The following is a 24,047-nucleotide window of genomic DNA, read 5'->3' as shown; positions in this document are numbered from 1 at the left end:
TGCATACCGCCACCTACTGTACAAGAGTATGTAACATCATGTCAATCTCCTATTGCTATTTATATCAGTTTAGTTTAGCTATTTAGTACAGTAAATTAGGTTTTCCACGTCCTTCTAATCATAGGGACAGAAACTGACAGCCTACAGCGCCCCTTGTTGGCGACGTTTTTAACAGGAGATCCACATCCATTTCCCCGTAAAGGCAATATGAATGTATAAATGAACTACATTACAACTCAAGGATAAAGAACTTTCATGTACACTCTAAGTTATGGGGGTACTTACAGATTACATATTTACCTCCTTGCTCTGCGTGAAGAAAAGAGAAAGTCCAGAGTAATTAACTACACATGCAAATTATCTATTAGTAAAAGTGGTGGTAATGTGGTAAACACATTTCAGCATTAGCATACTGTAGTTAGTAGCTACTACAAGATTAGTCCATTCCAAATGAACTCTAGCACCAAAGTTGCATAAATGACTTCCTTATACAGTCACTAGTATAAGGTAATAATAATACTAGACGTTATCATTATTGGCGTAGCTGCATCAAAGTCACATTCAAATTCAGACAAAAACAAAAAAGCCAGGGTGTTTTAAATGTAATATACATTTAAATATTTCTCTACATTCAAGTTATTTGTTTGGAGCTAGTGATCAGTTTCACCTGGACATGTCTTCCTAGGCACATCTAAGGCACAATAACTTGTCAGAAAGTAATGAAAACATTCATAAGTGAAAAGGGAACACACTTTAATGGAACGTTTACACTTTGAGGCATGATTTGAGAAAAATACCAAACAAGACATTTCATCCCTACAATCCACAAAAACACTTCATACTACAGTGGTGCTCCCCACCACTCCCAATGGCAACTGCTGTGACAATTTTGTCTCGTGCATTAGTAGGGGGCATTGTATATGGTCACAGACATATCCACTTCTTCAACTTCAAAAATAAATGTTATGCTTTGGTGAAAACGTTTCACTATGACTTGCTTCAACACCTTTTTCTGTTGAAAATATGTCATATATATGTCAATATGTCACTTCTGCGGGATGGGGCAGCACCCGTCAGCAGGGAGTGTTGGGCGGGAAAAGTAGTACGAATGACGCCTCCCGATGGGGGCTCCTCAATGATAGGTGAGGCAGTAGGTGAGGCAGTAGGATACAACCACAGTGTGGGGACTCGGGAGGAATCAATTGGCATAACGACTAAATTGGGTAGAAGAATAGGTAAAAAGCACGAAAACAAAAACTCCCCCCCCCCCCCCCCCCCCCATAATTTCCCATTTGGCACGTAAAAAAGAAAAAATCCAATTCAGATGTTGTCAGCAGCAGATATGTATCTGGTGAGAAAGTTCTTGACCTCAGATATGTGCATAGTCTCCTTGATAGTGGTGTCTCTGCTGCGGACCTGCAGCAGGCCACTTTCCAGTGTATTTTCACCTATTAGCATGGAGAAGAGAACCCCCATCTCATCATACCTGAAAAGACATGCGCACACACACACACACACACAAAAATGAAAATAGGAGTTTACTTTTTTTATCATACTTTGATGCATTATACATATTCCCACTGTTACACGCCTGCTAGCCTCGGTACCAGGCTTTCATTTTTGTTGGTGCAAAAATTGAAATCCTGGAGGAACGCATTGGCCGCTCTGGTCTAAAAGTGGGAGTCAACCCTTCTGGGTGGGCGTCGCTCCAAATTATGTGACGTAGCGCTGCACTAGGGGGGAGAGGAGGGGCTGGGGGTGACGGACAGATCGATGAGATCCAATCAGGGCGTGCGGAAATCTCAGCCGCGACCCGCCCCTCTAGACCAGAAACCTAACACGTTAGCTCAGGCTACACGCCTGCTGACACTGTACAGTCCAATATCCACTGTTGATGGTCTGTACAAAATTGTACATAATATTTATTCATAGAATATACAACTACATTTTCTTAACTCTGTCAGAACTCTGTACAAGTGTACAGATAGCTAAGGTCCGAGTCTAATTATATTTTGTTCCTTTGTTTTATAACTAATCCTAATAACCCTATTATGTTCTTATATAACAATGTAATGAATTGTTTCAGAGAAGAAATAACACATGCGTTGATCTGGAGCAATAGATAAAAGCCTGTGTTTTACCTGGTGTTCAGCTGCTCCATTGATGTTGGCATTGTTTCTAGATACCCAGGCCACACAGAGATTCCAGCCTCCAGGAACTCCAATCGCAAGACATCACTAATCTACAAAAGAATCATTGCATAAGTAATCACCAATAAAATCAAATAGTTTGGTTTAATCGTGCCAATTTTATTAAGCCTGAGTGGTGTTTTCAATTGAATTAATCCAACAATCTATACCTCCCAGAATAAATCTGTGAACGCACACATTTTCTTACCTGTCTGAGCTCCACAGTTGCTCCCCTGCCCATATCCAAAGCTACCTTGACTGGTGCCAAAACTGGATGCAACTTCAGAACCTGAAACCAAACTCAATGAGAAAAGACTAAAGACTAAGGCCCTCATTTATCAATTGAGTGTAAAATCTGCCCCAAATTCGAGTGTGGGTTTCGTAGTACACCCACGTCGCCACGGCATTTATAAAGTGATCGCAAACAGCTTATCCTTCCTTAATTTCGTTCTGACGTTAATAAATGTGACGGCTGAAATCTATCTGGCACGCCCTATGAAATCAAGTCTCGCCCTTGTTTTTGCGACATGAACAACTGCCATACGTCCTGGAAACCATGGTTACAGGAAGAAAAAAAGTTCTCCCGTGCCTTGCTGCCCGCCTCACCCCCCTCTCTCATACACACACACAGACGCACACGCATGAACTTGCAAGCCCAACTAACTGGTGTGTTGTTAAATAAATAAAGAACGAACACCTGCATGAATTAAATAAAGTTGTAGGCCTACCCTGTCTGTTTCCCTCTCACCTCGCTTGCCTTGCTGTCATGCACGCACGCACGCACCTACATGACACATCGACATCGCATCGCCATGAATGGAATACGTTTGTAGGCTGGCTTATATTAATTTTACCCATTCGTGCGCAGTGCACAGCGAAGGCGTGAGACTGCGCACTGCTGTGATAAGTCCTGTGGGTGAGTGTCAGCTGCCTGCATGAGAGATATGCTATCATGTCGTCAAGGCAGTCATAATCAACGTTGTAGTGATTTGATCATTGATGAACGAATCATAAACATATGGATGAAGGCTTGCCGCTTGCATGTGTGCTGGTATGTGTTGGCGACGCACGCTGCGGTCCCGTCCTCCCGACCCCCTAAAATGATCTCGCTTTTATCTTAACTGTCAAAGCACTTATTTAAATGGTGAATGATTAAGCCCCTTACGCCTATAGCCTGCTACAATTGCAAATAGGCAAGCTGTATATGCTTGTCATGCTTGGAAATAAAGGCGTGCAGTCCATTTATGCCTTTTTTTTATAATATCACTCACAGACAGTACAGTGATATAGGCATCTGATGTCATACCGCATGCGCTCCCAAATCATCTCACAAGTGCGCTTGCATAACAAGGCCAGTAAAGCACTGTTAGATTAAGCACAAACGAATACATTGTAAACATGTTATATTGTTTTTAATTGCGCAAATTTAATTACTTGTACAGTTGGAAATCTCTCTTTTTCTTTTTTTTACATGTATATACATAGTTTTATATTAACATTTTAGGAGTGAAAACATTATGCTTAGATGCCTGTGACAGCGTGTCAGCAGTTCAGACAATGCTGACGTGACTTTTTGTCCTACTCAAGTTCAATTTCAAGTTTGGCGGAAATGGTAAATTCCAAAAATTTAATTTTGGTGTGCACCCATATTTTGGCGTACGCACGGTTGATAAATGAGGGCCTAAAACTAGAAAATGTGCTCAGCAGAGCACTGAGCTGAACTAAATGACCTGCCTACAACCGGAGTCTAGGGGTTCGAATCCACCAGCATGCATCCGGCTTTGCTAATGTTCTAAACATCTTGACCACCGTACTACACATGCTGTCTGTATGTATATATCTTTTGATTTGATGTTTGATTTTCACCCATTTCTACAGTTTTTTTCTCTCCTGCTTTTACTCTACCTCTATCATTTCACGAAACTACAAAATGATGAAGCAAGAAAAAGTGTCTATAGTCGCTACTTGGGGTAGTAGTGAATGTAGGCCAGGAAGCACCTGGCAAAAATTATTGGCTACTCTTAAAAAAAAAAAAAAAAGTCAAGATGATACATTATGAAGATAGTGAAAACTATCAAGCACACATATTTCTTGCCTTAACAATTACACTGTCAATGGTTCCAGTTCAAACTGATTGTCACCTTTCTCTGGTGTAGTTTCTGCTTGCTATCTGCTTTCTTCAGCTGCTGAAGTGAATTGTCCAAGTAGGCCATTACTCCACGGTCCATGTTCCCAGTTACAGAAACAACATGCGGAACAACAAGCTTCCGCCCGTCTCGGCACTAAAACATAAGAATGACATGCAATGCATGTTCCTCAAGTCCAACAATGCAATCAAAATCACATTAAAAATTAAACAGTTGTGACATTGAATAGCAGACTTTTAATAAAAGGCGAAATTAGTTCCATGGCCATTTGCTTACAAACCAAAATATGATCAATCAATAAGTGTAGTCATCGCTGACATGTTGAGCTATAAAAGCATATTTACTTTGAAATGTATACCATTATGTCTAAATAAAGGTTTCCATTAGGGATGTGCCAATGAGACATTTTGGCCGATATCGATATCCAATATAATGAATTGGTGTTATGGCCGATAACCGATATTACCGATGTCGATATGATCTCATTCTGTATTGAAAAATTATAATAATTTTGTCCATTCTGAAAAATACATGTAACAGGGTATCTGCACTGCAGGCTTAGGCAAGTCAGATTTAACTTAAATACCTTTATATTTAATATTGTGAGCTTGAAAATCTGTTCAAGCTGTTACTTGTTTATCTGTAAAGACAAAGACAGACAGATTAATCGAACCGATGCCGATTAATCTAAAAACAAGTAGAATTGGCCGATATATGTGTTTGCCGATAGATCTCCCATCACTAGTTTCCATAGTGCCATAGTGGGATCAAACTGTACTGGGTTATACACATTTATTCCAGATGGACCAAGCAGCTTAAACACTATAATTAAAATCCCATATTTAGCTTAAGTCCTTGTGGAGTTCAAAATGTGGTAGAAGCTCAGTTTAGCACACTGACCTGTAGCTTGGCGCGGATGTCCCCGTGCGTCTGCAGCAGTTCAGTGTCTCCTCGGCTCCACAGTGTCTCCAGAGGCTCCTCTCCCCATGGGAAACTATAGACAATCTTAATGCCACGAGATGCCCTCCCTCCCAGTTCATCATCGGTGATGTCGCTGCAACTGAAGTCTGATGGAGCCACGGCAAACTATATACAGTAGATAGAGGATAGAAAAGATGGATGGATAACAGAGATTCTGAAAAACTATAGTAGGAGCCCTGAAAAATAGCTCCATGAGAGATTTTGGTCCCAAATAAAGTTGTGCCACCAGCCATGTTGTTGATGTCTACTGTGATGTCTCTGCATACTGCAATCATGAAAACTTTCCTTTGTCTTTTTGTTAGCACTAAAAAGAGCTAAAACCATGATTTCCAAAACTGTTACTTATTAGGATTCAAATAGCCTCGATACCCAGGCTTTCATTTCGTCTGCGCGAAAGATGAAAGCCTGGAAAAAGCCGTGGGCTGAACCAGTCTAAAAGTGGGAGTCAACCCTTCCGGGTGGGCGTCGCTCTAAATGATGTGACGTAGCGCTGCACTAGGGGGAGAGGAGGGGCCGGGGGTGACGGACAGATCGATGAGATCCAATCAGGGTGCGCGCATTTCTGAGGCGCGACCCTCCCATCTAGGCCAGAAATGTCTCTGCTTAGGTCAGGCTAGGATTCAAATTCAAAAATAGCAAAAGTAGAAGATCGACAAGTTCAAAACGTGGTGTGGGCTTGTGGATCTGCTACTTTCAATGCTTTTGTGTGACGCTGTAGTCTGATGTGATCAATTAGGTCATTAACTTAAAAACACTCACCTTCCTCCACCACTGCAGCCGCTGCCGTGCCCAGTGGTCCAGCCACTGGGAGGCTGTACGGGAAGAACAGAACCACACAAGTGATGTCTGAGTGACTTCTGTTGGGCTGGTAGAGGAAAAAAGAAAAATATCGTTGTTGTTGTTGTTGGGCACAAACTTCCTATCTCCATATTGTAACTTTTTGTGTTTTTTGTTGTTGTAAATGAACGACCTACTGTACTTGATCACACTACAGCGTCACACAAAAGCATCACAAGTAGCAGATCCACAAGCTCGAAGCGACGAACTTTGAGCTTGTAAATCTGCTACTTTTGCATTTGAATGCTATAGTAAACAGTTTTGGACATATGAGGTGTCCACCCGACAGAGACGATATAGATGAGAGATAGATAAAAGGGGTATATTACTGATCACCTAAACACAACATCTCAAAATGTATTCACAAAAATACATTTTACCCAAATGATACACCTAGCAAAAGCAAATATTAACATGCTAAATATTAACGTAAATGGTGCATTTATATAGCGCCTTTATCCAAGGCGCTTTACAGAGATTGTGCATTACATTCACACACACATTCATACACCGATGGCAGCGGCCGGAAACCATGCAAGGCACCAACTAGCACATCGGGAGCAATTAGGGGTTCAGTGTCTTGCTCAAGGACACTTCGACAGTAACTCTGGGGGAGCCCGGGTTCGAACTGGCAACCTTACGGTTACCATCCAGGCACTCTACCCCTGAGCCACCGCCGCCCACGTAGCATTATTCTGTAGGTGAAAACGTATGTCAAGGCCAAAACTACCAGTTTCAGCCACCAGGATGATCTGCTACTCCCCCACTACTTTGTTTTTAATATTTATATGTGATTTGCGGTCAGGTTAGTTTTTTACTGACCAATGACCATCTACGAGATATATATCATTATAGCAGAAGCTTCATGGTGAGATTTCCTTGTTTGCAGATACAAATAACTGTCTGCAACTATTAAACCATTAACCCATCCGTGTAATTTAACCACTTTAACCAGTTTTATACTTTGGCCATTCAAAAACAGCAGATATACAAGCTCATCGCGCGACACTTCACACTATGAGTGTGTAGATCTGCTATTTTTGAAAAATCTTTAAAATTGCAAATCATAATGTTGCTGGGAATGATACCGGAAGGTTTGGAGGGTAGAGCCAACATATATTTATTACATGTGCTGCTTACAGCGGCCATCAAATGCATTACAATTAAATGGCTAAAACCGGACCTATCAACATATAGTATGTGGGTGGAAATAATATGGGACATTTACCAGATGGAACAAATTACATATGCACTGCCCCTGAGGCTTCAACCAAACATATTTAGTAAAAGATGGAGTCCTATAATGCCTTTACTAATGAGGTAGTAGGTATTGGAATCTTGATTAACACTTCAACAAAATACACTTATCCCCAGACCTTCCGGTACATTCATATGCTTGCCTTTGTCCCCAGTCATGTATGTATTCAGTAAAGCTCCTATTATCGTGCGTTGTTCACTTCCCATTGTTGTTGATGTTCTGTTGTTTTTATTTTTTACTTATTTCCTTGTTTTATTGTGAATATGCTACCATTTTTGGTGGTCCTTGACATGAAAACGACTGAAATAGAAACACGATTTTCAGAAAACTGGATTTAGAAGACATTTTGTAGAATCGGCCTCAGGTCTTAATGGGGTAAATATTGTCACTGTGAGCAAAATGGAGCAGATTGTGATGAGACGAGAAGACCCTCACCAACCAGGTTGATCCGAGGACAGAAAACATGAGCCTGTCTCAGCCAGTCCAAAGGGGAGCTTACTCTTCACCAGCTCCAAAGATGGGATATACTGTTCCAAGGCACCTTAGAATAAAAAAGACCACAGAATTTAGTCAGAACGTTTAGTCTGTAAACAAAGACAATGAGTTATGGCAATGGTTCTTAAGGTGGGGTCTGGAGACCCAAGGGGGTGGGCCGTGGCCCCCAGCATCAAAATCAGCTCAACCACTTTAACACTATGTACAGTACTCAGATATTTGACAATAGCTGATCTGCAAGCTCACAACAAAACTATTGTATGGTATGGAGGGAGGTCATTTCAGAAGGGGGTCCACGGCTAGCTCTGGTCCATAGCTCTAATGTGTAGATTTTTACACACAAGGCATTTTTTACACACACATACATATACACATACACATACACACATACATGTATACATAGCTGCCTTCATTATAGACCTAGAATGCCTGTGATCATTTAATTATACTTCGTACATACTGTATGTAACAACAAGAGCCGTTTCTAGGGCTACCTTCATTAGAGCTATGGACCAGCCAAATAATTTGGGGGTACTGGAAATTAAAAAGGTTTTGAACCACAGTTAGGATGTATTGGTTGGTGGTGGTCTTTGTTCCAGAGTTAAATAATAATAATATTCCTTTAAAACTATCACAGCTCATGGCATAAGCATCTTAAATCACTTTGTGTAGATGTTTACTTATAGAATAAGGAACACTACCTTGGAGAAGGCCTGTTCTCAGAGACACAGTGTTTCGAAGAAGTGTCCTTAACCTCTGAATTAGTTGGTCCTTGTTCAAGTCTTGCAGGCCAAACTCTTGGTTTAAAGTCTCCATATTGACAACCTTCAACTGTCCATCCCCATCAATAGCTCTCCCCTTTATGGTGTTTATAGTGTTTATCCCAAACACCTGCACTTCTTTGGACCTTGTTACAGAGTGCCACCACTGATCCAGCATGTTTTTCTTGAGTTCCGTGCCCAGGGGTCCATAGTTGCATCCTGTCCCGTGCTGAAACGAGTGGCCAGGAGGTAGGTAGAACCTGTCAGCAGTGAGCTGCACCAATGCTTGGATGTGGTCATCTGATGGACCATTTGTAGAGCCTGTTGCTGAACAGCGCCATCTGCTGGGATGCACAGCGGGTGCTATTTTGCACTGTAGCGTTTTAAAGAGGGCTTCGCGCTGTATTATTGGGCAACGTCTGACGAAGTAAGCGAACATGATAAGCGGACAAACATACTCTGTTGAACCTGACCGACAGGCCAGTCGTTTCTGCAGCTTTGCTCACTGTCTGACGCTTAACTCCTCCAATTTATTTGTTCATCTAAAATATAATTTGCGACCATACAAACAATAATAGTGTCCAATAATCTGTAAATTCCGCATCATATGGTAATTTCTAAGAGATCGAGAGCAAAACATAGAACATACACACTGCAAACGAAAGCAAACGAGCAAACGCTACAACGCAATATTGACAGAATAACCCGGAACCCAAAGAAGATTACCCCGGAACGGAAAAATGCTTCTTCGGGCTGCTTGACTTTTACTGCCACCTTCTGGAGTTAGTCATCATCCAGTTTGTCACACGTTCCTGTTATATACGATTCAGAATCATATGATCCATTATCTGCCAATTGCCATATATATATATATATATATACGGTACGTGTATATAGGCCTACACATAATATAGTGTATACTGTGTATTTAATAAATAGTTAAACGAGTTATAATTGGCTACAATTATAACACATACTATTTATATCATATATGTTATAATTGTGGCCAATTATAAAACCTGTTTGTTCATGTCAAACACTGAATATTATAAGTCAAGTGTACCATTTATTGTGAAGAAAGATAGGGTCTGCACACTGGATGATGACCATTTGAAAAACTAAGTTTTGGAACATCATCCAGTGTGTGGACCTTATTTATTTTCTATTATTCTAACCTTGGCCCGGTACCTGTTTTTCAGTGTGGATGTACGTGCTATATTGAGCTTCTATTTATTTCAAATCACATTAATGGTATAGCAGTCATAAAAGCCAAAATAACTACCTACAAAGACAAAACACACAATATGGATTTTATTTTTTATTTGAAAGGGCCATGCGTGCCCTTTTGTAATACGATCTTCATAACATATCACTTTAAACATACCACAAACTCAAAACATTGCATTACCTAGTAAAAATAAATTACTGAGGAATGTAACAAATAAAACAATCAACAAAGTAAAGTGCAAAAGTTATAGTTGCACTACAGGAGTCTATGACTCCCTTTTGGGGTTACTGAATAATTCCAACGCTGCTGTAAGCAAAAAAGTTAAACAGTACAAAGGATAATAATCATCATACTATAAGATTTCAAGACAAGAGAAAACCAAAAATCAAATTGGTTCAGAATATTGTGCATTGTGTATTACATCTACTGAGGGAAAGGTGGTGGCATGGGGGGGTACGGCACCATTGGTGGTGGTGGTGGTGGCTGTGGGGTCTGTGGTGGTGGCTGTTGAGCACTGAAAGGGAACGGTGGATGGTTCATTCCGTTCTGAGCGGCCCTCTGCACTCCCCCAAACTGAGGCGGGCCCTGGAAGTTTTGATTACCAAAGGCAGCCACCTGGTTTGCGGGAGCACCGAAACTACCCTGTCCGTTGCCGTTGTTATAGCTGTTGCCATAGTTACCACTAGAACTACCACCGTTTCCACCGTAGTTCCCACCATTTTGGCTCTTAAAGGCACTCTTTTGCCCGCCACCGAACCCCCTATCGTTGTCCCGATCCCTGAAGCTACCACCACCACCACCACCGCCAAAGTTATTATTCCTCCCTCCCCCAGAATACCTATCCCGGCGGTCATCCTTGTAGCCACTTCTTCCCCCCCTTCCACGGCCTGGAGCAGAAGAGAAAGGAGGGCGAGGGAAGGAAATGAAGAGAAAGGAAATTATGAAATCAGAATGACTTACAACTCTTGAGGTCATCACACAGTCGTTGAATAGGGCGACCGCTTAGCATCTGTGTCTGGATTTTGGTCATATAATGTGCAGTGTGTATTGCGGCATCGGTAGTAAACAGGCATTACACCCTATTAAGTATGTTTGAACAGAAATCGGATGCATTGGGAATGGAGAGAACACTGACATTTGCTCAGTGGCAGTGCAAACCGAAAATATGATGGACAGAATATACAGAGGAAGAAAGAATTCAGCACTTATTTATGGAACACTCATTTCTGGCAAACAAAGTTTTATGTCCATGCCCACTAAAAGTAGTGTGATGAGCAACTTAAAGGGCTGCATTCATTACAGAGATAGTCACTTTTTTCAGAGGGGAATGTTCCAAATTGAGATTATTATAACGTAGATTTTTCATGCATTCACCTAGTAGTCAATTTAAGGTAATTCCTCTTACAAAGGTGCAGAACAGTGCCATCAACTCAATGACAGCTGTAGTCTGTGCAGTGTATTTAGATCAACTTTTACGTCACCCATGTAGCAAAAATGATGTCTAGCAACAACTAATGAGACACAGAGGTATAGCTCCCGGATTCAAAGGTACAACAACGCATAGGTTACACCAGGTCCAAATGGGTTAATGTGAAGACATTACACATTGGAGATCATCATGTGTGTTGAACTGTGTTCATAGGAATTTACCTCCTCTGTCCTCTGCCATCTGGATCAGCTTGGGGTTGATGGCCTGGTTGGCCTCACGGAGCACAGAGATCAGGTCAGCAGCCTGTTTCATGTTGTTGGGGGTGAAGAAGGTGTAGGCCGTGCCCGTTTTTTGACTGCGGGCCGTGCGTCCAATACGATGGATATAATCCTCAGAGGAGTTAGGGTAGTCATAATTGATGACAAATTTCACATCCTCCACATCTGTGAAAGTGTTGCAGTGTGGCAAAACAAAAAGGAGGTCGCCACATGGGATTTTGCACACCACAACAGCCAGATCAAAGGGACAACGAGTTAGCAACAGTGGAGGTCGGGGGGAAGGTGGAGTGGTTATTAGAATAGGCTGCGGAGGAAATACGTTAAAACATTGGAAAATAGTACATACAGCTACTCCATGGGAATACTACTGTGGGAAGAGAGAAACGATGCACACTCCAGTTGCTTACCATAATCAATAAGATCCAAACGACATTCGCCCTCCCTTTTATTACCAAGGGAGGAAAAACAAACAAAAAAACAAAACGATTTGAAGTCTTACCATAAAGGAGTATGCAATCACTAGTCCTTTCCCAATGCAGCGAAATCCCCCACAAATTGTCAAGTGACATCCAGGAGCTTCTATGCAGTTGGGCCACTATGTGCACTGGGGCCTCCTCATGTGCCAATATCTGACCTTTCAAAAGGTATGTTTCTGAAGGTCCTTTTTCCCCCTGTACATACTCATAAGAAGCTTGCTACTAAAGGCCACACTGCACATCTTGCCAAGACCTAATGGACCATGAGCTAATTTGACAGGGGCCCCAAAAAAGAAAAAGGCCCAAATACTGAACCTGTGAGAAAACCTGTGAGCCCCCTCCCCACTCAGTATTGTCAAGGCAAGATCTTTCCAGAAGCCAGTGTTCACTTGAGAAAATGTCTCTCGTTGGCAGGTCTCGACATGACTTTAAAACGCAGGCGAGGGAGGAACTTTGGTTTTTGAGCTGTCTCATTCTTTCTCTAGATGTCACCCCCACAACCCCTTTAAACACATGTGCCAGGTGTCACCAATTCCAATGACTTACACAATAGGTATAAACCTGCTCTCTCCATTTCATGAAAACCAGCCCTTTGAGGAAACAAAAACAAAAACGGAAAGCTTAGACAGGCTCGCAAACACCCATGCTATTTGGTACAAGCTCCGAAGATAACAATTGTTCCAAATCTCAAACAAGTGACTTGCAATACAGTGCTCTCTAACAAAACAGCATGCAAGGCAAAAGTCACAGCATCAAGCATGTCGTTTTTACGTTTGAGTTGGAAACAGCTGACTGGCTGGCTGGCTGAGTATTGGTCCTTAAAATCCATGGAAAGAGAACAGAGTGTGCGTGTAATAAAAGGAAAAGGCTTAGCCACACCGCCTTTTGATGATTACTGGCACACAAGTGCTTTCACCTCTCTAGGCCCACTGGGTGGCAAGCCAGTGGAGCACTTCCAATATGTCTTCCTTCACCCTCTCGAGGCCTGGAACTGTCATGCCTAGCGCCTGCCACAAAGACTGCACCTTTAGGTGAGAAAAACTCAGAAAATGCATAGAAAAGTTAAAGAAAGCAAAAACACTTTCTTTAAAAACTGTGTAACATTGAAGAGAGACAACAAATGGGGCTAGTCAAAGATATACTGACCTAGTCCACGGGAGGCCACGTCAGTAGCAATGAGGATTGGTGCCTTTCCGTATTTGAACTCTGGATAAATAATTAATAAATCATAATTAATTAATACATAAATAATTGCTGCATTTTAGTATTATATATATAATGTAGAATGATTTCTTTAAAGTTTAACTCATGTTGATTAGGTGATGTAAACAAACATTCAATGCCATTAACAATAAAGAGACAATATGACGTAAATGTTCCCTTCATTGTCAATGGCAAAACTTCATATGTTGAGTGGACTATTCACTGCAGCAATAATATGCACTATGAAGAAATAGTGCAACATCCCAGAACATACCATTGAGAACCCAGTCCCTTTCTTGCTGGCTCTTATCTCCATGAATGCCCATTGCTGGCCAGCTGTGGTTGACAAACAATACACATCAGAAATGAAACACTGAAACACTACATGCATGAAAGCAAAGAAATCTCACACTGTTGTTGGTCTACTATTTTGCAGATTGTGCAGTTTATTGTTGTTATTGCATGTTGTAGGCTAGGCCATTCATGGCATTTTCATTTTGAGAGCACACGCCTGACATGCCCATACAGTCTATGGCTGCCATCCGTCCTTACTTAAATGCAGCTACAATTTAGGTATTTAGCAGACGCTCTTAATCCAGAGCAATTTACATTAAAGATGGAGTGCCACAATTTTTGTATTTTTCCAGCTTTTCATGTGTCTATGGGGTGACAGTACTTCATTAGATACCCTGGAGTCGTTTTTATGTCCAATGGTGTAATAACTTTGTATTTAGGGTTTCTTCCTGGAGGCTGAACCCTTGACGGTCAAACGGGCCAATGAAGTAAACACGGATAGTGTGACGTAAAAATATTGCACGCACACACGCACCTCCCCCTCTATACATATTTTTTAAATACGACAACCTCTGTGGGCGGAGCTGCCTGCCACATACACACGTGTGAACTGAACAGCGCAGTCAGTTTGCTTTTGCTGCTCTGTGTGTGTGTCTAACTGTGTGGCAGATTTTCAAACAGTCATTTCACACATTACCAGTTCACAGCAGAGCAGACTGTTTTTCGTTAGATTGAAAGCAAGTAAATGTTCACGTCGGGTCCTCAGGAAGGAAACCACAACAAACCAGTCTTATAGCCTACCTGCTCTGCTGTATAGTTGCTCTTGTTGTTCTCAAGGAGTAGGTTGTTTCTTTTATAATCACAGTGGTCGGGCTTTGATACAGAGTGTAGTGTCACAGTGTGCATTCTTGTTGGCTGTTGTAGTCAATATGTATGTAGGTCCTAATACTTATACGAGGCTGTAAAGTCAAGAATTAGAAGTATGTTGTGTCGCGCTGGATGTCATGTTGCCATGTCTGGCTATTACAAGCGACTTGGGCTTGTTTTCATATAGTAACTTTCAGGGGAGATGTGGTTGACTTGACCAATGATTCATGTGAAGGACCCTCAGATTAATATGTTGTTAAAAGGATTGGTGTTGTTGAAACGTTTTCATAAATATTCACGGCAATTTCTGTGACTTATTTTTGTGGACCTGGCCGCTTGTTTCTTTAAATCTGGCGACTTTTGCTGAAACTCAACGCAGTCAGATAAAGGACAGTTTTAATGCCAGGGTGCTTAGCTGGAGGAAATCAATAGCCTACAATATATTGTAGGCTAAATGATCTATCAAACTAATTGTTTCTGCTGTTAAACTATGATCGAATTGGATGATGAGCTGAGCTGATTGCGACAATAGGGTCAATATAATTGGAGGAAATAAATAAATGATTATAAAAAATCAGAAAAAACAGATCTGATATGGTATGGATGCATGGATTATATGCCTATACATGGATGGTGGCAGTATAAGTGCATAATGGTGCCTATACGATATCTCAGAAATATTGGAAGTGTTCACTTCTAACATTCACAAAAACATGAGTTTTTGTTACATTACAGACACCAATTTGCCATTTTGTAAACAAAAGGGCAGAGCCATGGGCTGTCCTTTTATAAGGAGGGGGAGGGACTAGGACAAGTGGGTGGTCTTAAAGGAGGAGGCGGAGGGACTGGATTAGGTGGGTGGTGCTATGGTTAAACTCACGCATACCTAATGAACTGGTGGGTGTGTCCACATAAAACCATCATTTTAACAAATACTGTACACTTTTTTGAAAAAATTATACCTCATATACACCTAAATACACCTGATGATCATGTTTAAGTGTGGAAAAAAATCACGGCACTCCATCTTTAAGCAAGAACAAAAGCATGGCAATAAATCACATACATAAAAAGTAGTTATCATGAAACATACGTAAGCTAAGAACGTAACAGTGGAATATCTATAATGAAACTATACATATGAACTACACATATACTACTAGAATTTCGCGGCCGTTCATCCCAGAGTTACTTTGCACGCACACACACACACACACACACACACACACACACACACACACACACACACACACACACACACACACACACACACACACACACACACACACACACACACACACACACACACACACACACACACACACACACACACACACACACACACACACACACACACACACCCTCTCCCACCGACGTCAGCTGTTCATTTATCTCCTTATTCATACACGCTTTGAGCTGAGAGAAGCTATAAAGCGCCTTTTAAATATGACAATGCTGTATGGTTTGACAGCTTAAATCCGTGTGGCAGTGTTGTGTGTGTGTGGGACACGGGGTAGTGTTGTGTGTGTGTGTGTGTGTGCGTGCAATCAGAAGTACTGGCAGTAGCGAAATAACAAACGCGATCTGTCTAATCGTAGTAGTTAGGAACAAACCAAGTAGTTTCTAAGCACAATGTTAATGTAACTAAGACATTCGCTGAGCGACCTATATTTTAAATACAGAGATTTAGAAGGAATAAGCGAAATGGTGAGGCGACCTTCCGTGAGGTAAGGTTTCTCTGCGGAGACGGAGGGAGATCCATAGGGGAGATCACATTACAGCAGCCAAAGAGGGAGGGGGGGGACTAATGGGGGGCACATCTTTTCATTGGCTAGAGGGCACATCTTTTGCGCCACGTGACAACTTTACAACTATTAAATTAGATACTATGCATATATACTATAAAGTGCTATGACTACATAAAATGCCAATCTAGTGCCGTCTACGTAACATGCTATAAGTCTGTATAAAATGCTATCACATAAAGTGCTATCTAAGGGGCTAGGGCAAGTGCTACGGGCAGACATAAAAACAGCTGTGAAAAGGTCACGCCTGGTGCACGCTGATAAATGCAGGATGTGCGGCGTACCTTTAATCAGTTTCTTTAATCCCCTTTTTTACAATTTGTGCCTACTGCTGATTGAGAAGTGCTATAGAGTAGTAATTATTTTAGAACAAGAGAAAACATATCCTTAAGGTTGGCATGATAAGTGGATCCTTACCCATCTCTCCTCATCCTCCTGGTGATCTCATCACAGCGCCTCTTGGTCTCCACAAAGATAATGGTCTTATTCTCTTTCTCACTCATGATCTCCTCCAGCAGACGGAGGAGTCTGAAGAGGACAAGAATGGTAGCATGTTAAATAATTCTCAGATAAAACAACAGTGTTCCCCCATGACGAGGTTGTAAAGAAGAATGAGTTCTGCTCTTTTTATATTGCCTGCTAAGGACTCAAATTATGATGTAGAAATTCCAATACTATCTGGTATTATACAAGATTCCTTCTTCACTACATTTTTCGTACCCCCCAGCTAGGGGACGTCATTTGCTAGGTCCGTATATATACGGCCCTCAACGTATACTCCATGTATATAATGGTTGAGCCCCAGCTTTTAACATTGATCGGGTTGCTATGCAACGCCTCCGTCACCACCAGCTGTGGGACGTTAAATCTGAACTCTGTTTAACTTGGTTACGACCAGGATTTTAAAACCTCCATAAGTCGGAATCCAGCAGAGCTGTCCATGGTGGATCTTTAGCCATCCAAAGTGCGGATGTAATTTGTGACTTTGTACTGTGTCGCTCCCGACATGTAAACATTTCTGGCGAGATGTAAAGTGTGTGCTTGTGCTAATGATACTAGTGTGTATACTGAGTGTGTGTATGGGGCGGGGGGGGGGGGGGGCGGGCAAACTCCTTCTCTTAAACGCGGATGTTGGCATAGGTTAACTTCATTTATGCTAACAGCTAGTGGCAGTCCGCTACTCACTTGTCCTCTTTCTCCATGTCATTGCAGACATCAACAATCTGCAAGATATTGTGGTTGGCGCTGAGCTGGAGTGCACCCACATTGATTTGGACAGAGTCCTTCAGGAAGTCCTCAGCCAGCTGGCGAACCTCCTTTGGCCAAGTGGCACTCCACATCAGTGTCTGACGATCCGGCTGGGAGGCGAGGAAAAGTCATGCTCGACCAACCAAAATTTACGACTTATAATGTTGCTAGAAAACCCCTTGATAATTTCTTGAAATGGAGTGATGGAAGTATGGTTAATAATCTACAGCATTTATTCTGAGACGATAAAAGTACATACCCGAATTTGGTCTACTATTTTGCGGATTTGTGGCTCAAAGCCCATGTCCAGCATACGATCGGCTTCGTCCAGCACCAGGTAGGTGCAACGTCGCAGGTTAGTCTTTCCACACTCCAGGAAGTCAATGAGTCGCCCCGGGGTAGCGATGCAAATCTCAACACCTAAAATAATGGATTATGTTAAATATTCTTTCGAGACAAAATAGCTTTTCCCCCAAACAAAAACAAATAATGTATCAGTCTGAAGTTTTTTAACCATATGATGAGCAAATGGCCTGTGAAAATGAATAGAAGAGCATCAGTGCATTAGGCATCCCCTGGCCAAACTTAATTGTACCTCTCTCAAGGTCTCTGATCTGGGGTCCTTTTGGTGCTCCACCATAGATGCAGGTGCTCTTCAGACGGGAGGCCCTACCGTACTCAGCAGCAACCTGCTGCACTTGCTGAGCCAGTTCACGGGTTGGAGCCAGCACCAGACACTGGGGGAACAAACAGACTGTAAGTGAATTACTCTAGATCAGGGGTGGGCAACTTTGATGATGGAAAGGGACACAATATTTCCACACTCACTCCAGAGGGCCACATTGCATATTTCTGTTGTAGCAAAAATAGCCGACCTGCAAGCTCAAAACGGGTAGCACCGAGACGCGTTTTGAGCTTTGTAGATCAGCTATTTTTGCTATATTTGAATTGAAATCCTGAAAAGTTAAATTTGTATTCATGAACTAAATACAAACACATTGGACATTAACAGTTTGACTGCGGAAAACGATTTATCGGACTTTTAATCAACCCCCCTTCACTGCCGAGATTGTTGTATTACCTTTAGAGCATACGCTGAATTATTTGGGCTTTTAATCCGCGAAAATCCAGCAAAAAAAGCTCCCCTGGTTTGTTATGATCCGATCGTACCATCCACCATCTTGGTGCACCCGGAAGACGCACACAAGACTGGTCTCAATGAGGCGTTGCACCCCATTCGTTTACATTGGCCTCAATTTCCCAGAAGCCCTAGCAGCCCACAGCATGTGACGATTTCCGTTTTTTTTATCACAACAGATGCGCCTACTCTCTTTCTCCACGGCGAAGAAGAATTTTATTTTTTTTTGTTTACATTACGGCGGATTAAACACATAAAACAAAACTCGCGTATGTCCGATATGGCAGCGACATTAACCTGGAGTAATCCATTCAAAGCACGGAAACTGTTAAAATAAATGACAATAACATTTTAATACTAGTCATCAAGCTACAGTATATACTGAAGTCATTAAAGCGGGTCAAGTTTGCATGTTTGGAACTGTAACAGCTGAAATCAATAATGTATCAGTAGTGAGGGCCGCATTAAGTGAAGGTGGGGGCCAAATGTGGCCCCCGGGCCACGAGTTACCCACCCATGCTCTAGATTGTATTAGTTAATGTTATCATCACCGACCGTTATGTTATGTTATGTTCGATTGTCAGTTTCTGCATTATCAGTTCTCTAGACATGCTTTCATTTAGTTTTCAATTCAGAATTGTGACACTTAATGTGATGTAATGTGAAACCATCTATGGAGCCATACAACTACTTCGTAACAAATAAAGGAATCAAATACATGCATGTTTCGTCATATTGTCTCAAGTACTTACAATGGGTCCATCTCCATGCTCCAGGAAAGGCTGATGTTGGATGTGCACAATTGCAGGCAGCAAATACTACAACAGACAGATAATGGCATGTTTCAACCAAATGTTATACGCATACACAACTAAAGAAGGGTGCTCCTCTGAGCGCAGATCTCCACCAGAGTTAGTTGCAGCCATCAGGACACGAGGAAGCTGCAGGGGGAAATACTTTGTAGGACAGGCGGTACTACAAACTTAAACAAGTAATTGAAGTCCTAGTTAACACAGCCAGCCTAAATAAACCACACTTCTCAAGTGTAGAAAAATTACTTACTGCAAGGGTTTTTCCCGACCCAGTCTGAGCGATGCCAACCATGTCTTTGCCACTTAGGGCAAGTGGCCATCCCTGAGACTGAATTGAAGTTGGTTCAGACCAGTTCTGTTTGCCAATAATATCCATGACGTAGCCTGAAAGACAAATTGAAATATAACATCATTTTTAAATATGCATGTGTTCTGATCACGAAGCCCCGGCCTAGTTAATATATGGAATTACGACATGTCACTCTAATAGGCTACAGCCTTTTGGCCTGGTGTTCTGGTTGGATAGCCCTTTAATATTACCACTTCCTTACTCAAAATCCCATACAAACTGGATCCAAACAGAAGACTACTTGTCATTCGACACTTTCTCACACTAATTTTGAGCGATACCGTCTCCTTAGCAAATTAGCAGCAAATATTTATAAAATGGGGAGTAACTGCATGATATCAAGCGACTGGCAGCTGTAATAGAGGATTTTACTGTAAACAGTCATTTCCTTAATTTCTTTCCACAATCTTATTAAAGTGTAATTATTTATTTAAAATCACTACTGCTGATAGTATTATCAGGCTATAAATAAGCTATGGAAAAGATATGCCGGTGGCAATCCATCCAAGCAAGCCATTTATTGCCTATATACACATTATTACAATGACATATTCTGCTGGTGGTGGTGTGATGTCGATCTTACTTGGAAAAGTGGCCTCGTGGAATTTGACAATTGGCTTGGGACATTCTCTGCCCTTCACCGTAACTTCCTTGCTTCTGCGAAATTGCTCAACCTCTTGCTGTAATCGAAAAGTACAATACAAATCAATAACGTCTTCAATCAAGTAAGCAATAAGCATGCCATGCATGCAGGTATACACAAGAAGACACAAGAAGAACACAATACACAACTAAGAAGACATATCAACAAAGAGAAAACATCATCCATGTCTTACCAATGATCTGCGGGTGACATCTGGGTGCTCCTGGTAAAAATTCTTCTGGAATTTTGGGAGCTCATCAAGGTTCCAGTGTTTCTTTCGCAGCTTGTCACCTGGGTTTCCAAATTTCCCTGGAGGAGGTCCACCCCGGCTGCCTCCTCCACCTCCTCCACCAAAACGTGGTGGACCGCCACCATACCTGCAAAAGGAACAAGATATAAATGTACAAGATAATGTCATGCCTTCAGTATCGATAGCTAGGACCGTAGGCTGACCGTTAATGGGTAGATAAAGAATGACACGCACTCACGCAGCAAAGCCACGACACAATGTCAGGCTAGGTGCTCGGACCGCTACGCCAGCGAACTCGGCTTAGTATTGCCAAGTCTACTTATTCTTTGGCCTCGTTTCTTTTTCCAGGGTTGCAGGAAAAGATCTTGAGTTGAGGGTTGCAATTTTTTGGGCTTGTTTTAATAATTTGTCTAGCTTCTTTGGCAAGCCAACATTTCTCTTTGATGTATATATATATATATTCACCATAGGTTTGGAGGAGTGTGAATGAACAATGCATCACATTGTGTGTGTGAGACAGTCAGTCAGCTCCCTAGTCATCAGTGATACTGATATTAAAGGGGGTTAACTCGCTCAAGCATGCATGTCATGTTATAATAAATAACCAAAGCATAAGGTATTATACATGGTAATTTGAATATGTGGACAATATGGATCAACTATTTTAATTTGGAATATATCTTATGTCTATTGTTGCGCTTAGGGCTGTCATGGCAACAACTGGAGCGGAGGGCACAAGACTGAAGGGGATGGAGGAGCCTCATCAATGGCCTATGTTCCTCAGGGAATTTAAGTGCGTTTGCTTAGGTTGGCTTATTTCTCTGGCGATATTTGACGTGTAGCGAACGAAAATAAAAGCCTGGGTACAAGGCGATTTGACGTGTTGTACTGGGGTTGCTTTATGAGCTGGCAACACAGAAGAAAGAAAGAGTGAAACGTGGCAATCCTGGTTTTCATTTGATTTAGTTCATCAAAAGCCAAACATGCAGAGATACACTAAATTGAACATTACCACGTACAGTCTGTGAAATATGAATATTTCATTGCAGCTGTTGTGGTTTTGACATTCATGTATTAATTTAATACATGAATACACATAACAATGAAGTAAAAGAATGCTGCTTTACAAATTACAAATACATACATGTCTTCATTGTCTTGTCCGCAAGCGTCATAGGATGCAGCCTAGCTCTGGTCCATAGCTCGCCTCTAATGCTATGGACCAGAGCTATAGATGCAGCCTAGCTCTGGTTGGTCTAGGATGCAGCCAATGGCCATACATTTCAATGATACGACAAAAAAAACAAAAAACTAACAGGAATTGTGTATAGATTACAGTTTTTAAAGACCCTGATAACGTCTTCACATGCCTATAGCTAGACAAAAAAAGAAGCGGCCCCCTCCATACAAATGACGTGAAACAGCACCGGGTTTACACTACAGGTCTCCCATGAATCAAAATTGCTACGTGATGCCTAGTTTAGGTCCCACCTAGCCCTCCAAGCAGAACCCAATGGTACTGAAGTTTCTGACATTTTTGACGACACAGACCATGGGGTCCTGTTCCAGCAGTTATCCTGCCACCTGGTACGCGGACATAATAAAACATAAACACCGTGTTTACGGCCTGTCTGCACTCTTTGACGACATTTTTTCGTGTGAGGGCTTCTGAATATGTGAAGTATAAGTACCTATACATGCCGCTGCGAATATCTCCTGTGGAAGCCGTTAAGTATTTTTAATCTTTGTTTGACCGATTTGGTCGCTTTGATTCTTCTCTTCCTTCCTTGTTTATTGACACCTCATTGTACCGCCTATCTGGCTAGCTAGTGGCGCTATAGCTATGACAGAGCAGATCAGAGGCAGGGTCGGGACGTAGCCGCACAAGCCAACCGCACACCGGGAGGCGGTACAATAAACGGTAAACAAACAAGAAGAAATAAAGCGACCAAATCGGTCAAACAAAGATTAAAAATACTTAACGGCTTCCGCGCCACAGGAGATATTCGCAGCGGGATGTATAGGTACTTATAGTTCACGAATTCAGAATAACTTAAACTAAAAAGGCCGTCAAACACCGCAGATACGATGTTAGAGAGCATATTTATGCCCGCGTTCCAAAATTCCCATACGAAAATATAGTTATGAACAGGGACCCTACAATAAAGCGACATCAACATTTCAGAAAAGCTTTATGGAGGGTTCCGAGAGGGGCTATAGGTCCCACCATACGACGTTTTGGCCGCTCTTAGCCCTAGAATGGCTCTTGTTGTTTCATACAGTAATTTACGAAGTTAAATAAATGATCACAGGCATTCTAGGTCTAGGCCACCCTCTACCAGATCGGCGAGTTTAATCGTGACGAAGTGTGTGTAACTGTAAGTCTGTAAATGATCAAGCTTGCCGTTGGTTCACTTGTGACTTCACTCACTCAATGGCGAATCCATCCTTATCTGGGGCACACAGCCGCACTGTCTGTAGCTGCCATTTTAAGTATATCCACAAAATAATCAACAATACAAACACTCGAGAAAGGAGGAATCGCATTGAAAAGTATTCAAACACAGACATTTTGTTGTATTGGTGAAGTTCACTGCCATCACGTGACGTAAAATCAGTATATTATATATCGCTTTATCTCGTAGAACAGCGCGACGAGCTTAGCCGCTAGTCTTCTAACGGGGGTGTTTTTTTTTGCTGTAGCCTGTCGAACGTGTCAGTTATGACCGACTCACCCCCTATCTCTGCCACGATCTCTGTCAGAAAATCCCGGCATCGTGCTGAAGATCGGTTAAAAAACTAAAGCGTCCGGCTTATTTTTGTGTAGGTCAATACAAAAATGGTCTATATACCAACTACGACACCGGCAAAAAGGTAAAGAAAATGCCGGCAGATAAGATTCTGGTTGAGCGGATGTGACGTTCCGAAGGGTGTCAACAGTTTGCAGAATTACAGTACATTTCAAGCACAAACTCAATACAAAGACTGTTAACTCACTTAACTGTGAGTGGACGACCCAATTAAGCATTACACTTGTTTACAACAGGGTCCACCATGTTCAATTCATCAAAACATTTAGAGACGTACAAATAGACGCTTCTATAAATATAGTTAAAGAATTCCTCTCCGACATGATGTGCATTCACTTCAATGTCCACAACTTCAGTTATGATATTTAGCGTGATGACTTCGGGTGTGACTTCTTGCACTAGCCATCCAAATACACTTTCCAGTGCAACTATAGTCCTTCATTCAGTCTCTCCATTTTTCCTGTGACCATTTTCCAATATTGGTCTCCGCCAATTAGGACTCCTAATTCCACTGCATCCATCCCCATGGGTAGGCCTACATCTGCTATG

General features: G+C 41.8%; 2 protein-coding genes across 2 annotated transcripts; both read right to left on the bottom strand.

Annotated features, from left to right (window-relative positions):
- Window positions 1-732: 732 nt before the first annotated feature.
- polg2 (polymerase (DNA directed), gamma 2, accessory subunit) lies at window positions 733-9,342 on the bottom strand. The gene is made up of 8 exons (XM_083765473.1): window positions 8,609-9,342; window positions 7,848-7,953; window positions 6,077-6,182; window positions 5,237-5,422; window positions 4,331-4,471; window positions 2,398-2,478; window positions 2,142-2,242; window positions 733-1,486 (listed from the first exon to the last, which is right to left on the bottom strand). The coding sequence occupies exons 1-8, from the start codon at window positions 9,105-9,107 to the stop codon at window positions 1,321-1,323; spliced, it is 1,386 nt and encodes a 461-aa protein (XP_083621599.1). The 5' UTR covers window positions 9,108-9,342; the 3' UTR covers window positions 733-1,320.
- A 631-nt stretch (window positions 9,343-9,973) lies between these two features.
- On the bottom strand, window positions 9,974-23,590 carry LOC310859485 (putative ATP-dependent RNA helicase DDX5). The gene is made up of 13 exons (XM_083766046.1): window positions 23,424-23,590; window positions 20,632-20,815; window positions 20,379-20,475; window positions 19,697-19,830; window positions 19,387-19,452; window positions 18,092-18,233; window positions 17,756-17,916; window positions 17,434-17,606; window positions 16,666-16,776; window positions 13,557-13,618; window positions 13,226-13,285; window positions 11,547-11,768; window positions 9,974-10,783 (listed from the first exon to the last, which is right to left on the bottom strand). Exons 1-13 carry the CDS (start codon window positions 23,462-23,464, stop codon window positions 10,320-10,322), a joined length of 1,917 nt encoding a protein of 638 aa, XP_083622172.1. The 5' UTR covers window positions 23,465-23,590; the 3' UTR covers window positions 9,974-10,319.
- Window positions 23,591-24,047: the final 457 nt, after the last annotated feature.

Source organism: Protomyctophum parallelum, assembly GCF_964188405.1.
Source record: "Protomyctophum parallelum genome assembly, chromosome: 5".
Taxonomy (NCBI): Eukaryota; Metazoa; Chordata; class Actinopteri; order Myctophiformes; family Myctophidae; genus Protomyctophum; species Protomyctophum parallelum.
Note: the sequence above shows the minus strand (reverse complement) of the source record. Positions and strands in the feature narration are given on the sequence as shown.

Coding starts and splice junctions, on each gene's coding strand:
- polg2 (XM_083765473.1), bottom strand. CDS start 9,107: ATGTTCGCTTACTTCGTCAGACGTTGCCCAATAATACAGCGCGAAGCC. Junction 5,423..6,076: donor GGCTGCAGTGGTGGAGGAAG/GTGAGTGTTTTT, acceptor TACTGTATATAG/TTTGCCGTGGCTCCATCAGA. Junction 1,487..2,141: donor ATGGAGCAGCTGAACACCAG/GTAAAACACAGG, acceptor ATGTCTTTTCAG/GTATGATGAGATGGGGGTTC.
- LOC310859485 (XM_083766046.1), bottom strand. CDS start 23,464: ATGCCGGGATTTTCTGACAGAGATCGTGGCAGAGATAGGGG. Junction 17,917..18,091: donor GATCAGAGACCTTGAGAGAG/GTACAATTAAGT, acceptor CCATTATTTTAG/GTGTTGAGATTTGCATCGCT. Junction 13,286..13,556: donor AAGGGACTGGGTTCTCAATG/GTATGTTCTGGG, acceptor TTATTTATCCAG/AGTTCAAATACGGAAAGGCA.